The sequence below is a fragment of the Oncorhynchus keta genome, chromosome 12 (genome assembly GCF_023373465.1).
Source record: "Oncorhynchus keta strain PuntledgeMale-10-30-2019 chromosome 12, Oket_V2, whole genome shotgun sequence".
NCBI lineage: Eukaryota > Metazoa > Chordata > Actinopteri > Salmoniformes > Salmonidae > Oncorhynchus > Oncorhynchus keta.
Window position 1 is genome coordinate 11,948,338 of NC_068432.1, and position 14,898 is coordinate 11,963,235.

General features: G+C 42.6%; 1 protein-coding gene across 8 annotated transcripts in view; it reads right to left on the reverse strand.

Moving 5' to 3' along the window:
* Positions 1-1,686: 1,686 nt before the first annotated feature.
* The window catches only part of LOC118391766 (myotubularin-related protein 4), a 184,755-nt gene continuing 171,543 nt past the window's right edge, over positions 1,687-14,898 (reverse strand). For all 8 annotated transcript variants that reach the window (XM_052457744.1, XM_052457743.1, XM_052457742.1 and 5 more), the window contains 6 exons: positions 14,110-14,280; positions 13,594-13,748; positions 11,682-13,260; positions 11,425-11,535; positions 7,147-7,235; positions 1,687-6,925 (listed from right to left, as the gene is read on the reverse strand). In XM_052457744.1, the coding sequence (XP_052313704.1) occupies positions 6,748-6,925; positions 7,147-7,235; positions 11,425-11,535; positions 11,682-13,260; positions 13,594-13,748; positions 14,110-14,280 (2,283 nt within the window). In that variant the 3' untranslated portion in view covers positions 1,687-6,747. The remainder of the gene's footprint in view (positions 6,926-7,146; positions 7,236-11,424; positions 11,536-11,681; positions 13,261-13,593; positions 13,749-14,109; positions 14,281-14,898) is intronic.

Here is a 14,898-nt window from a genome sequence, read left to right on the forward strand (position 1 = left end):
TGAGATTATTTTCAATAGTGAATATGCTGGCATTTATTGACAGTTCAACTGTCAGGATGTATGAGAAGACTACCATTAAACGAACACCATGCAGGTAGAGATATCTCATTATACAAATTGGCAACTGACCACCTCTGATTACTTAAACGTGTGTGTGTGTGTGTGTGTGTGTGTGTCCACTGTTCAGAATCTGAGCTATTCCCCCTCTGGAATGAGGAGGGTGTGGGTAATATGTTTCCCCACGACTCCTTTCTTTAACTGACCTGGATCTGGGTGATAAAACGTAATCTCAGCCATGGAGCATCGACTTGTTTTTTTAAGTCCAATTAGAAATTCCTCCATCTATATAGAGGATAAGGAGGTTGTCACCTCATCTGATAGTTAATAACTAACTGACACGCATCACAGATAAAATGACTTATAACTGCACTGTCCAATTTACAGTAGTTGTTACAGTGAAAGAATACCATGCTATGGTTTGAGGAGAGTGCACAGTTATGAACTTGAAAATGTAGTAATAAACCAATTAGGCACATTTGGGCAGTCTTGCTACAATTTTTTAAACAGAAATTAAATGGTTCATTGGATCGGTCTAAAACTTTGCACACACACTGCTGCCATCTAGTGGCAAAAATCTAAATTGCGCATGGACTGGAATAATACATTATGGCCTTTCTCTTGCATTTCAAAAGCTCTAGGTCTCTTGTTATCAGATGCAAAACAAATGTAGCATGATCAGTTTCGTTTGTGAATGCAGTCTTTATCCAAATGGTATGGTATCCAGTTTCAACCTGTTTTCAACATCTGCAGAGCATGCAGTGTAGCCTGTGAATTACCCATTTCACCTGATAGTTAATAACTCACTGACATGCACACAGATAAAATCATACTGTAAAAGCCTGATTGTCCAGTCTCTGAGACCTGGAAACAAATACACAGGCTGTTTCACAGTACTTGTATTGTGAACACAGTTGCCCCCCAGAGGCCATGACAAGAGATGAGAGAGTTCATATTTTTTATTTATTTTAATAGGCAAGTCAGTTAAGAACAAATTCTTATTTTCAACGACAGCGGGTTAACTGCCTGTTCAGGGGTAGAACGACAGATTTGTACCTTGTCAGCTCGGGGATTCGAACTTGCAACCTTTCGGTTACTAGTCCAACGCTCTAACCACTAGGCTACCCTGCTGCCCCAATGACTTGAGTTGATCAACATGAAAATGACATATCCAATTCATTCTCAGGCCATCTGGCCTGCTCAGTCAGACTACTGGCATTTCAGCACCTTGTCCAGCGTCTGAGGCTACAACAAGTACAAGACCTCGCCAACTAGAATGTGCAATAAGAAGTTAACTAATGAACTATCCGTACACCAATATAAATGTCAATTGAATGATGATGTCCTTGTCCTTGATATAGTTACCTTTTGAGGGATGGCAAGAGATCCCCACTCCACATGCCAGCCTCCTGTCTGGGACCTGGATGGGTAGAGAGGGCCAGGTGGTGGTAGTCTTAATAACTCAAATCCTGTTTTGTTCAAAACCCAAAATCGCAGCCTGCCCAAAGGTGAACTAATATACAATGCTCAAATCATACTTCTGAAGCAGGTGGTCACCGAAAAGCTTAGTCTGAAGATAATATAACGTCATAAAAACATCAAACAGAGAATGGAGATGGGAAGCACATCCATGATATAGATAATCTTTTTTATTTTAACCCTTGACCTTTTACAGTGCATTTAATTTGTTTACACAATTATTTGCTAAGTGACAGGTTTTAGCCACTAGTACAGAATCAGATAACTATGTATTATATTACATATCTGGGTTCCACAACCTCCTCCTTAAGGTTTTGCCTTAATCAACATTGTGTGAAAAGACCCCCAAAAGTTATTATGCAATGGATAACCATGACAACCATACAAACTCAATATTTAAGTTAAATCTTTAAATCTTCAGTTCATTCATTTACAAACAAATCAATCTCATTATATTTATCTAATGGACATCTCCCTGTTCTGATATTTAAATAGTTTCCATGTTGTTAAAGCAGCTATCTGTACCATTAAAACAAACCAAGCAGTGGCCAGTTAGTTAACCTGCTGTCGTCTCCTTGAGAAATGCTTTCAAAAATAACAATTCCAAAATAAAGTAAATATGGTACTATTGTGTCAAGGAAAGCTCATTAGACCAAACAAACACAGAGCTTTTTGCAATAGAACAATTTGTTGGAACCACAGCCAAACTCCGGCAAGGCGTCCAAACTGATTTAGCTACGTTCCACAACAGTTTCAGTTCATTTTGGAAACATGACAAACTCAGTTTAGATACAAGGCCAAACTCGCCTACTGTAAGCACAGGAAATAAAGAAATAGCATTTTAGTACTTTCTCTGGAGTCTTTTTAATGCCAGGTACTACATTCTGAGACAGGAACCTGACAAGGACAATGATCGAACGATTGATCGAACAATCAATCAAAAGACGAGGGTTGAGCAGTCAATCGCAACAGGACAATGTTACTGTACATCAACAAGCCCCTCTCAAACATCACTGTAGAAATACAGTACCTGTCAAACGTTTGGACACAGCTACTCATTCCAGGGTTTTTCTTTATTTGGACTATTTTCTATATTGCAGAATAGTAGTGACGATCAAAACTATGAAATAACACATACACATCATGTAGTCACCCAAAAAGTGTTAAACAAATCATAATATATTTTATATTTGAGATTATTCAAAGTAGCCACCCTTTTGCCTCGATGACAGCTTTGAACACTCTTGGCATTCTCTCAACCAGCTTCATGAGGTAGTCAGGAATGCACTTCAATTAACAGGTGTGCCTTGTTAAAAGTTAATTTGTGGAATTTCTTTCCTTCTTAATGTGTTTGAGCCAATCAGTTGTGGTGTGACATGATATAGATAGCCCTATGATAAAGATAAAGAAAGCCCTATTTGGTAAAAGACCAAGTCCATATTTTACTAGGCAAGTCAGTTAAGAACAAATTCTTATTTTCAATGACGGCCTAGGAACAGGGGCAGAACGACCTTGTCAGCTCGGGGATTGAACTTGAAACCTTTCGGTTACTAGTCCAACACTCTAACCACTAGGGTACCCTGCCATCCCATGGCAAGAACAGCTCAAATAAGCAAAGAGATATGACAGTCCATCATTGCTTTAAGACATGAAGGTCAGTCATTGCGGAAATGTTCTTCAAGTGCAGTTGCAAAAACCATCAAGCGCTAATGATGAAACTGGCTCTCATGAGGCCACCACAGGAAAGGAACACCCAGAGTTACATCTGCTGCAGAGGAGAAGTTCATTAGAGTTACCAGCCTCAGAAATTGCAGCCCAAATAAATAGTTAAAGTAACAAACGCATCACAACATCAACTGTTGAATCAGGCCTTCGTGGTCGTATTTCTGCAAAGAAACCACTACTAAATGATACCAATAATAAGAAGAGACTTGCTTGGGCCTAGAATCACGAGCAATGGACATTAGAACGGTGGAAATCTGTCCTTCGGTCTGATGAGTCTAAATTTGAGATTTTGGGTTCCAACCGCCGTGTCTTTGTGAGACGCAGAGAAGGTGAACGGATGATCTCCGCATGTGTGGTTCCCACCGTGAAGCATGGAGGAGGAGGTGTGTCGGGGTGCTTTGTTGGTGACACTGTCTGTGATTTATTTAGAGTTCAAGGCACACTTAACCAGCATGGCTACCACAGCATTCTGCAGCAATAAGCCATCTCATCTGGTTTGCGCTTAGTGGGACTATCATTTGTTTTTCAACAGGACAATGACCCAACACACCTGAAGGATGTGTGAGGGCTATTTGACCAAGAAGGAGAGTGATGGAGTGCTGCGTCAGATGACCTGGCCTCCACAATCACCCAGCCTCAACCCAATGGAGATGGTTTTACTATGAGTTGGACCACAGAGTGAAGGAAAAGCAGCAAACAAGTGCTCAGCATATTTGGGAACTCATTCAAGATTGTTGGAAAATAATTCCAGGTGAAGCTGGTTGAGAGAATGCCAAGAGTGTGCAAAGCTGTCATCAAATCAAAAGGTGGCTACTTTGAAGAATCAAATATAAATATATTTGGATTTGTTTAAAACTTTTTTGGATACAACATGATTCCTTCCATACGTGTTATTTAATAGTTTTGATGTCTTCACTATTATTCTACAATATAGAAAATAGTAAAAATAAAGAAAAACCATTGAATGAGTAGGTATGTCCAAACTTGACTGGTACTGTATACTCCATTATTCAAAACCCCTCCATCCATCCCTCCCTCCCTCCCTCTCCCATCATCTAACAGCCATCAAGTACTTTCTAGTGATCTTTCAAGTCATACTCTATGACAACATTGCATAAAACCCTCTATTTGGAAACGTGGAAACAACTTTCCTTGTCTGGATGGTTAGCCATTCTATTATCATTTTTTAAGACTCCTCTGATCAGGTGCATGTCCGAATGACAATTATTTATCTGTTATAAACCTTTCTCGATACAAATAGTGGTGTACCTCTAATGTTAAAACAGTTGTGACAGGACTTGAGAATAGCATTGATGAAGGCAGAACCACATTGACTGTGCATATTATTATTCTTTTTAAATAACACAATGCAGGAATGAAAAAGTACACAACCCACCTAATGTGCATTAACATAAACGGTAACACTTGTCATAACATGGTCATAACACTGTCATGACCCATATATTTACACCTGTTGTGACATCTGTTTCGTTATTTGATAACTGGTTATGACACCTACATAAGTGTCACAACAACAAAAAAAAAAATGTAATACTTTTTTCCCTGAAAAGATGTTTCCTTTCGTTTGAATGTTTGTTTCTTGAAACCTTTGTTGTTGTAATGAATTCTTTACAGTCATGTTATTTTTCATCATCATCACTGTCATGAAGCATTATGGCCACCCTGTGTCACTTTACTTGGACTGAGAAAATACACTTTATGACACTGTCAAGAAGCATTATGACCACCATAATCATATAAGCCAGATAGGCTCATTTTACATCCCCTTTAAATCAGTCAAAAAGAGGGTGTCTTGTCCTGCTCCTGAAATCTTCTCCTGCATTCATCCAGTCATCAGCATTGGGTTCGGTGCATGTCTGACATCAATGTGTGCGAAATTACAATGTTCATTAAATATGGTCAACTTAAAAAAATATACATAACATCACAACCAGCCATAAAATAACTACTGTGGTAGGTTTTGTGTGTTTTTACTCTTATGTAGGTGTCATAACCAGCCATAAAATAACTACTGTGGTAGGTTTTGTGTGTTTTTACTCTTATGTAGGTGTCATAACCAGCCATAAAATAACTACTGTGGTAGGTTTTGTGTGTTTTTACTCTTATGTAGGTGTCATAACCAGCCATAAAATAACTACTGTGGTAGGTTTTGTGTGTTTTTACTCTTATGTAGGTGTCATAACCAGCCATAAAATAACTACTGTGGTAGGTTTTGTGTGTTTTTACTCTTATGTAGGTGTCATAACCAGCCATAAAATAACTACTGTGGTAGGTTTTGTGTGTTTTTACTCTTATGTAGGTGTCATAACCAGCCATAAAATAACTACTGTGGTAGGTTTTGTGTGTTTTTACTCTTATGTAGGTGTCATAACCAGCCATAAAATAACACAATATATGTCACAACAAGTCTAAATATGTGTCATGAGTGTTAGGACCATATTATATTATATTATGTCAGCTGTTATGACATATGAAATGGTTATGACCACGTCATAAAATGTTTTGTGATGCTGGGTGTCAAGTGTTACCGCATAATCAAATATTACCGCCAGTCTTCCAGTTACTCCAACACACTTGTCCATTTCATTTCTAACATTTACATTCAAGCTCCACAAAAAGATACAACAGCAAGTAAAACAGCAGATTTCTCCCTTTCGCTCGAGTTTGGTCTCAAATTCCCTTAAATACACAAACAGCTTGCAGTGCACAAAAGAATAAGAATACAAAATTAGACTTAAATACTGTAGCAGCATTTTTTCTTTTTCTTGTTAAAGTTGTCATCAGCCTCCATTTAACAGATAAAGGCTTTGGAGTCCCCAACACTTGGGAGGGCGAGAGATTGTCCTTGGAGGCGAGTAGGTGTGTGTGTGTTCGTGTGTGTGTGTGTGTTTTGGGCGAGGAGGCACATTATGGGGTGGTTGGTTGGTGTGTGTGAGAGGGATGCTCTACAATGGGGGTGGATATTCAGGTAGGTTTGAGATGGAGCTACAGGAGCAGGGGGGTGGCATGGGGCATCAGAGGGTATCTGAGGCACCAGTGGAGAACAATAGCCCCAGGGCAGGACAGCAGGATGCTGCAGCCTTCCTTCCAGGCTGGAAATGTGTTAGACCAAAAGGGGTTCAACTCAGTGGGATAGCCTCCATAACAACTCTTCCTCATCCATCTCCCTCACTCAGTTAATTCACTGTCATCCCCTATCTTCTTCCACTCCTCAGTCAGTCTCTCATCCCCAGTGGTCAGTGGCCTCTCTCCATTTTCAAGCTTCGCCTCCCTGCCACTGAGCAACCACAAGTCCTCCTCATCTTCCCACACAGCCAAGACCAGACCATGTTAGGGAGCAGGGCACATGGCTCAAGCTGATCCAAGAAGGTGCTGATCCAGGTCCTAACCGGGCTAAACTGAACTAGGCCAGGCCAGACTGAGCCAGGACTGGGACACTCAGTAAGGGGCTCTCTCTCCTGTCTCTCAGCTGGAGGCTGTGGCGATGGGCTTCTTGAGCTGCTGGCTGCAGATCTCTCTGTTCCTAGCATCCAGCAGCAGGTCATAGCAGACGTTACACACTAAGACAGGGTCGTACAGCTGCTGGTCTGGGATGGGCAGCTTCAGGTGGCAGCAGTCTTTACAGAACACATTGCCACAGTTCCTAGAGGAGGGAAAAGGGCAAACAGAGTCAACAACTAGATTCACTGAAGACGCAAGGGATGTCGTACGTGCTGTAAGTCTTTTTTAATCTCAAATCACGGTTGGTGAGGTATAAAATCTGCTGTGCGTTGAAGGTTTATGCTATGTTTATTATCCTACACTCTACATTTTGGCTTCTTGATTAATGCATACATTAGTGGTCAATGGTAAAGCTAAACAAACCTGCAGTGATGTCGCCGCTTGGCCATCCAGAACTCACAGTCGCAGTTGAAACAATGGGAGGCCATGTGATCGGGCACCCACCTGGTGACCTGCAGATACACACATTTCTTTTAGAACAGTGTGTAACACATACAGTGCCTTCAGAAAGTATTCACACCCCTTGACTTTCTCCACATTTTGTTGTGTTACAGCCTGAATTTAAAATGGATTAACTTTTTATGGCTGCAGGAGCAGTATTGAGTAGCTTGGATGAAAAGGTGCCGATATCAAACAGCCTGCTCCTCAGTCATAGTTGCTAATATTTATATTATTATTAGTATTGTATAGAAAACAATCTGACGTTTCTAAAACTGTTTGAATGATGTCTGTGAGTATAACAGAACTCATATGGCAGGCAAAATCCTGAGTTGAAATCAAAACAGGAAGTCAGAAATCTGAGCTTGTATGTATTCACCAGTCCCCAATGAAATCCCCTTGTGATATGAATGATGTTGCACTGCCTAGGGGTTCCACTAGATGTCAACCATCAATAGAAATTATAATGAGGCTTCTATGTTGTTGTGGGAGTGAATGAGAGCAGAATATATCAGCTGTCCATCAAGCAGCTATTTTGTGATCCCACTTTTTCCTCATGGTAGTCACTTGCATTCCATTGCTCACGAAGACAAGAAGGAATACTCCGGTTGGAACTTTATTGAAGCTATATGTTAAAAACATCCTAATGATTGATTCTGTACTTAGTTTGAAATGTTTCTTTGACCGGTAATATCACTTTTTAGCTGACTAGAATTAGTGTTCGGATATGTATACCAAACGCTCTAACAAAAGAAGGTATTTGGACATAAATAACGGACATTTTCGAACAAAACAAACATTTATTGTGGACCTGGGATTCCTGGAGTGCTTTCTGATGTAGATCATCAAAGGTAAGATAATATCTATCATGTCATTTCTTGTTTATGTTGATGCCATCTTTGCGGCTGTGGTGTTTTTAAATTGAGCTCCGTCTCAGATTATTGCATGCATTTCTTTTTCCGTAAAGTTTTTCTGAAATCTGACACAGCATTTGCATTAAGGAGAGGTATATATATATTTCCATGTGTGTTACTATATTATCATCTACATTTATGATGAGTATTTCTGTTGAATGATGTGGCTATGCAAAATCACTTGATGTTTTTGGAACTGGTGAATCTAACACGCCAGATTTTTTTTATATAAATATGAACTTTATCAAACAAAACATGCATGTATTGTGTAACATGAAGTCCTATGAGTGTCATCTGATGAAGATAATTCAAGGTTTCTGGTTTTTGTGAAGGCTATATTTTGCTGGAAAATGGCTGTGCTTATTGTGGTTTGGTGGAGACCTAACATAATCGTTTGTAGTGATTTCGCTGAAAAGCTTATTTGAAATCGTACACTTTGGTGGGATTAACAACGAAAATAGATTTAAAATGATATAAGACACATGTATGTTTTAGCAATTGTAATTATGAGATTTCTGTGGTTTGAATTTTGGCGCCCTCTATTTTCACTGGTAGTTGTCATATCGATCCCGGTATCGGGATTGCAGCCATAACAGGTTAAACAGAGTTTGTTTTGTCACTGGCCTACACACAATACCCCATAATGTCAAAGTGGAATTGTGTTTTTCAAAATGTTTACAAATGAATGAAAAGCTGAAATGTGACCTGTTTCAGGAAACTAGGCATATGTCGCAAGTCACGACTTCACAGACTAAATGCTAAATGCTAAATTTTGGCAGAAATGCCTTCTGGAACATGTCAACTTTCATTTGCCTTAATAACAAACTTGTATGCCATCTTTAAATATGAATACAAATGTTAAATTCCAAGCCATGTTGGTTAAGCCACAGAAAAAGCCAGCAACCTTCTCACTAGCCATGACTGGCTGAGATAATGAGTGGGCTGGACATGCCGAGAGGGGAGTTAGGATTGTTCTGCCATATAGATGGTTTATATCTGTTTGAGCTGGTCAGTCTTTGTTGGTAAACCTGTTGAGCGCGGCTTTAAAAAAATATATTGTGTAGTGGAGCTGCATAAGCGTTGCTCTCCACTTTCTGGAGGATCAAGTTTTGAAATCAGTGGAATTAGAGTATGATAGCTAAAGAGATGGAGAAAATACCTGTTTCCGGATTACATCTTCAAACTAAGGGAAACCGTGGCATGGCATCCGTGACAGGGAGACACATCCATCATGTATGATGATGTATACAGGTAAGATAGTCTAGCTAGCTACATTTTCGTATGTTACATGTTTATCATTTTGACAGAATGTAGTTTCATTTCAAGCTAAAGTGTACTGTTAGCTAGCTAGCTAACATTAGCTGGCTGGCTCCCTAGCTAACGCTACGGGTATGACGTTATTATTCGTTTGCTCTGCTAGTTAGAGCCTAATGATGACTGAAATGGTTTCCAGCAGAGCTGGTTAGGCTATTTTCATGTTATCCAGAGGGAAACAAATGTGTGGAACTAAAGCTTAAGAGGGTGTGAACGATGCTCAATGGGTGTAGACAAAGAGGAGCAAAGAGAAGGCCATTTTCTCAAAAGTGAGTTTACAAGTTTAACAACTTTCAAAGCAGATTACTTTCCCATTGTTCCTCAAAAATGGAGTGTATGATTTACCATTTTGTAGTCTCCACTTTTATCAATGTAAAAAACACAATTTTACATTTTGCTACATAAGACTAAATCCAGGTTGTGAGTCACAAATGTCTTGAGTCAATACGTATTCAACCCCTTTGTTATGGCAAGCCTAAATAAGTTCAGGAGTAAAGATGTGCTTAACAAGTCACATAATAAAGTTGTATGGACTCTCTGTGCAATAATAGTGTTTAAACTGTTGGATTTTTACAGAGATGTTTTTATTATGCTAATTGGATTTTCACGGGTGCATGGACATCAACATTACAGGGTTAACATGATTTTTGAACGACTATCTCATCTCTGTACCCCACACATACAATTATCTGTAAGGTACCTCAGTCAAGCAATGAATTTTCAAACACTGTTTCAACCACAAAGACCAGACAGGTTTTCCAATGCCTTGCAAAAGAAGGTCACCAATTGGTAGATGGCAAAAAAAAAAAAAAGCAGATACTGAATTTTCCTTTGAGCACGGTGAAGTTATTAATTACACTTTGGATGGAATATCAATACACCCAGTCACTACAAAGACACAAGGGTCCTTCCTAACTCAGTTACCGTAGAGGAAGGAAAGGGCTTAGGGATTTCATCAGTTACATAGTTTAATGGTTGTGATAGGAGAAAACTGAGGCTGGATCAACAACATTGTAGTTACTCCATAATACTAGCCTAATTAGTGGGTGAGAGATTGAAATGTTTTTTAATTTTTTTTTTTTATTGCCTTGTAGGTGATAGATAGCCTTCTTCGTTACGCTTGGTACCTGAAAGCGATTACAATGCCTCGGGAATTTGATTGTGAAATGTAGCCTACCTGATAACAAGGATACTTTGTCTATCATACCGTTTGACTCTACTTATTAACCACCAATATAGGTTATTTCACAGCAACTCTCCGCGACACATTGTGCTTCCTCACAAAATAATTACTTTTGTTAGCGCTTGTTAGAAATTTTGTTCCAGGTTCGGTCTTATTGTTTCAGATGTGCCTGAAGATTTGGGCTGTGATGGTAAAAGCTGATCCTGAATCAGTTTGTAATGCGTGGAACCGAATATGAAACATCGGCTCAACAAATACATGGCAAGTATTGAAAGATCTGAAAATGGTTGTCTAGCAATGATCAACAACTAATTTGACAGAGCTTGAAACATTTTGAAAAGAATAATGGGCAAATCTTGCACAATCGGGGTGTGGAAAGCGCTTAGACTCACAGTAGTAATTGCTGTCAAAGGTGCTTCTACAAATTATTGACTCAGGCGTGTGAAAACTGATGTACTGTAAATGAGATATTTCTGTATTTAATTTATAATAAATGAGCAAAAATGTCTAAAAATATGTTTTCACTTTGACATTATAAGGTATTGTGTGTAGATGGGTGAATTATTAGTATTTTTTTTTTTAATCCATTTTGAATTCAGGCTGTAATAACAACATTTGGAATAAGTCAAGGGATATGAACACTTTCTGAAGGCACTGTAGGTATCTGGGGCAGAAAGGTGGAAAGATGAGTGGGAGAGGAGAGGCTGTAGTATACAGTGTAGTATAGGGTTATATATAAGAAGCAGTAGAGAGAGAGAGAGAAACCTGAAGCAGACTATGAGGGACGCTGACCTCTGTGTCCTTCTGCTCCACTCTGTCCCAGCTGCCCTCGGAGAAACAGTCCTCGCTGTGATCCGACAGACTTTCCTCCTCGTCACTGTCGTCTGACTCACGCAAACACGTCTGGGAACAGACAGGTCAATATGAGAGGGAGGGAGACAGGTTGAGAGCGAGAGACATATGCCATAATTTCACAATACAGTCATAATGAATTGGGAGTTTTTCAACACTGGGTTACTGTATAAAGTCTACATGTGAGAGTTACTCACAATGTCGTCCTCGTAGTCCACATCAGGCTCAGAGGGCGGCATGCCGTACTGTCTCTCCAGCCTCATCTGCAGCTGGCGCACCTGTCTCCTCAGCACTTCCACTTCCTGTTTATATCCCGCCTCGATCTGCCTGAGACGCTGCTGCACCGCGTCCATGGGCACCGGCAGCCCGTCATCATCCAGGTAGGCCGGGGAGGGCGGGGAGAAGGGAGAGGCTGGTAAGAACTGGCGGGTTGAAGAGGTGGGTGGAGTGCTGGTGCTGGTTTGGCTGCAGATGGCAGCATAGCCTGAGCTGCTTCTGACTGCAGAGAGCCAGCCTGACCCTGACTGGACTGGGCTGGAGCTGGCTGGGGCCGGGCCACGGACCCTTTCCTCCTTCTCCCTGCGGCAGCACTGCGAACCCCCGTTAGGCAACCCGTTGGACACGGCCATGCCCTGGGCACGGAGCAGCTTGCCAGCCAGGCGTCGACTCTGGTAGGCGGTGGGCTGGAGGGCCCGACAGAGACCTGAGGAGAGATTGGCTGGGAGGCCAGACTGGACCAGGCCCTGGACACTCTCCCAGTGGGAGCCCAGGAGAGACAGCTCCTCACTGACACTCAGTTGGCTCTGGGAGACCGGGTGTCGCACTGCCACTACCTGGCTGTTGTCAACAGAGGGCACTGTAGATGCGGAGGCCATTGCTACTGTTGGTACTGCTACTACACATTCTCTCGGAGGCACCAGCTCTCTACCACTTACAACCTCTGTCCTCTTCCCTTCTCTCTCCGCTCCCTGGGCCTGGGCCTGGGGTAAGGCCCACTCTGGGGCCCGGGTCTGGCCCAGACTTTCTCTCCTGCTGTGGGGCAGTGTTGGTGGGGCCTCTGCTTTGTCCGTGAGGGTCTCTGTGGAGTCTTCCATGGCCATAGAGAATAGAGGAACTAGCTGCTCGAGGGCCGGCAGCTCTGCAGACACTGAGTGGCTGTTCTGGAGTTGGTGATAGGTGATAGGCCCATTCGGAACAGCTGCCGGTAGTGGGCCCTTCCAGGCAGGTGGGGAAGGTAGGCATGCTTCTGCTGCCCGGGCAGGGTGTGTAGTGACCTCAGCAGTCCTGTAGCAGCTGTTAGCCGCCTGTTGTGGCAAGGGAGGTGGAGGGCAATGGGGGCTGGTGTTCTGGGGGAGGGAATGGAGGAGAATGGGTGTGGGCAGGGGGAGAGGGGTGGGGTGGGGGAAGCCCTTCTCCAGAGTGACGGGGGGGAGGGGCAGGGAGGGCAGAGGTTGTGTCGTCAGACAAATCTCCTCTCTCAACTCCTCCTCCTCAAAGCCCTCTTCCATTGGCTCCATCTCCAGGGGTGTGGTAGGAGGAGTCTGAGTGACAGGCTCCACCTCTGAGTCATTGTCGTCCAATCCCGTGTCAGGGCTGACGTCCTCGGGGCTATCGGGTTCGGCCCCTCCTCCTATAGCAGCCATAGGCTCCAAGCCATGGGCAGTACGGCCCTCCTGGCAGTGCTTGTTGAGGTTGGGGTCGCTGGAGGTGCGGGTGAGGGCCATCCCGTTCTCACAGGCCGACACCAGGTTGTCCATGGAGCGAGACTTAGGAAGCCTGCACAAAGGGGAACAAATACCAATCTCAAGTTGACGGAGCTTCCCTCATCGGTGAGCTTCCTTCTGTACCACTAGAGAGCAGGCTGGATCTGAGCAACAAGATGTAAGATAGTGAACCAAGCCCACCTTCAGTTTTCACCACAAGCCTGTTGCCTCCTTATTTAATAAGCCTTGAGAAGAGAGAGCTCAGAGCAATACAAGGAATACAAGTAGGTCGACGATGGCTTGAGATAAAATTAAGTAAATGATCTTACGAAAACACTAATGGGCTGTATTGATGACTAGAGACGGAGATGGATGAATGGAGTGAGTGGGTAAGGGATAGCCCCACCTGTCGAGAGATTGTGAGGTGAGCTCATCTCCCTGTGTGCAGGGGCACAGGTAGAGCTCCATGGCGTCCTCGGCAGCGGTGCAGGGGGAGGAGGTGGGCAGGTAAACGGCCGTCCACAACTGCAGGGCCCGGGTGTGGCACACCGGCTGCAGCACCTGGACAAAGGGGACAGGGAGGAGAGGACCAGGGGGCAGAGGTCAATAAAAGACAAACACATTAATTAGGTTTTGTCTCAGTAAATCCATATAAATGGTGCCGATATTATTTTTTATGCCTTAATCGTGAATATTTGGATGAGAGCATCTTTCCTTTCTTTTAAAGGTCAACAAAAGTATCAAAAAGCTCCACTCATTACCGACACACTATGATCCTGGGCGTCATCAGAAGTGTATTGGACGTGGGAAAGATTGACACCTTGTGCCTCAATGTGAAAATGGAGGAGAGGGGAGGAGATAATGTGGATAGGATAGAACAGAAGAAGAAGAGAGAAGAAACGTGACCGTAGAGGTAGGTTACCATCTCATGACAGGGAATATAAAGGAAGTTCTGGAAGTTCTTGTTGCCGGTGCGGAGCAGAGACCAGATGGAGCAGGTGCGTTTGTAGATGTTGCGGGCCTCTCTCTCCCGCCCGTTGTTACACAGGAACGTCCCATACAGGCACGAGTATGTGTGCTGAACCAGCTTGACCTGGGAGGAGAGGAACACAACACAGTTAGCCGCTACACACATTCCTTACAATACATACAACGGTACACTCTTAACAAAGAGTCCGAAGGTATATATAGTTTTACAATGCCTTTACAATGGCTTTTTCTCAGTCCTTACACAGCACACAATACTGAGACACAATACTGAGACTTCCGGCGCCGACAGAGATGGCCGCCTCGCTTCGCTTCGCGTTCCTAGGAAACTGCAGTATTTTGTTTTTTTTACATGTTATTTCTTACATTGGTACCCCGGGTAATCTTAGGTTTCATTACATACAGTCGGGAGGAACTACTGAATATAAGAGCAGCGTCAACTCACCATCATTACTACCAGGAATATGACTTTCCCGAAGCGGATCCTGTGTTCTGCCTTCCACCCAGGAAGTCCTTCTGTTCACCTGACTTAGAATTCCTCACAATCAAATGTCGACCGCATTATCTACCAAGGGAATTCTCTTGGATTATAATCACAGCCGTATATATTCCCCCCCAAGCAGGCACACCGATGGCCCTGAACAAACTTTATTTGACTCTATGCAAACTGGAAACCACATATCCTGAGGCTACATACATTGTAGCTGGGGATTTTAACAAGGCT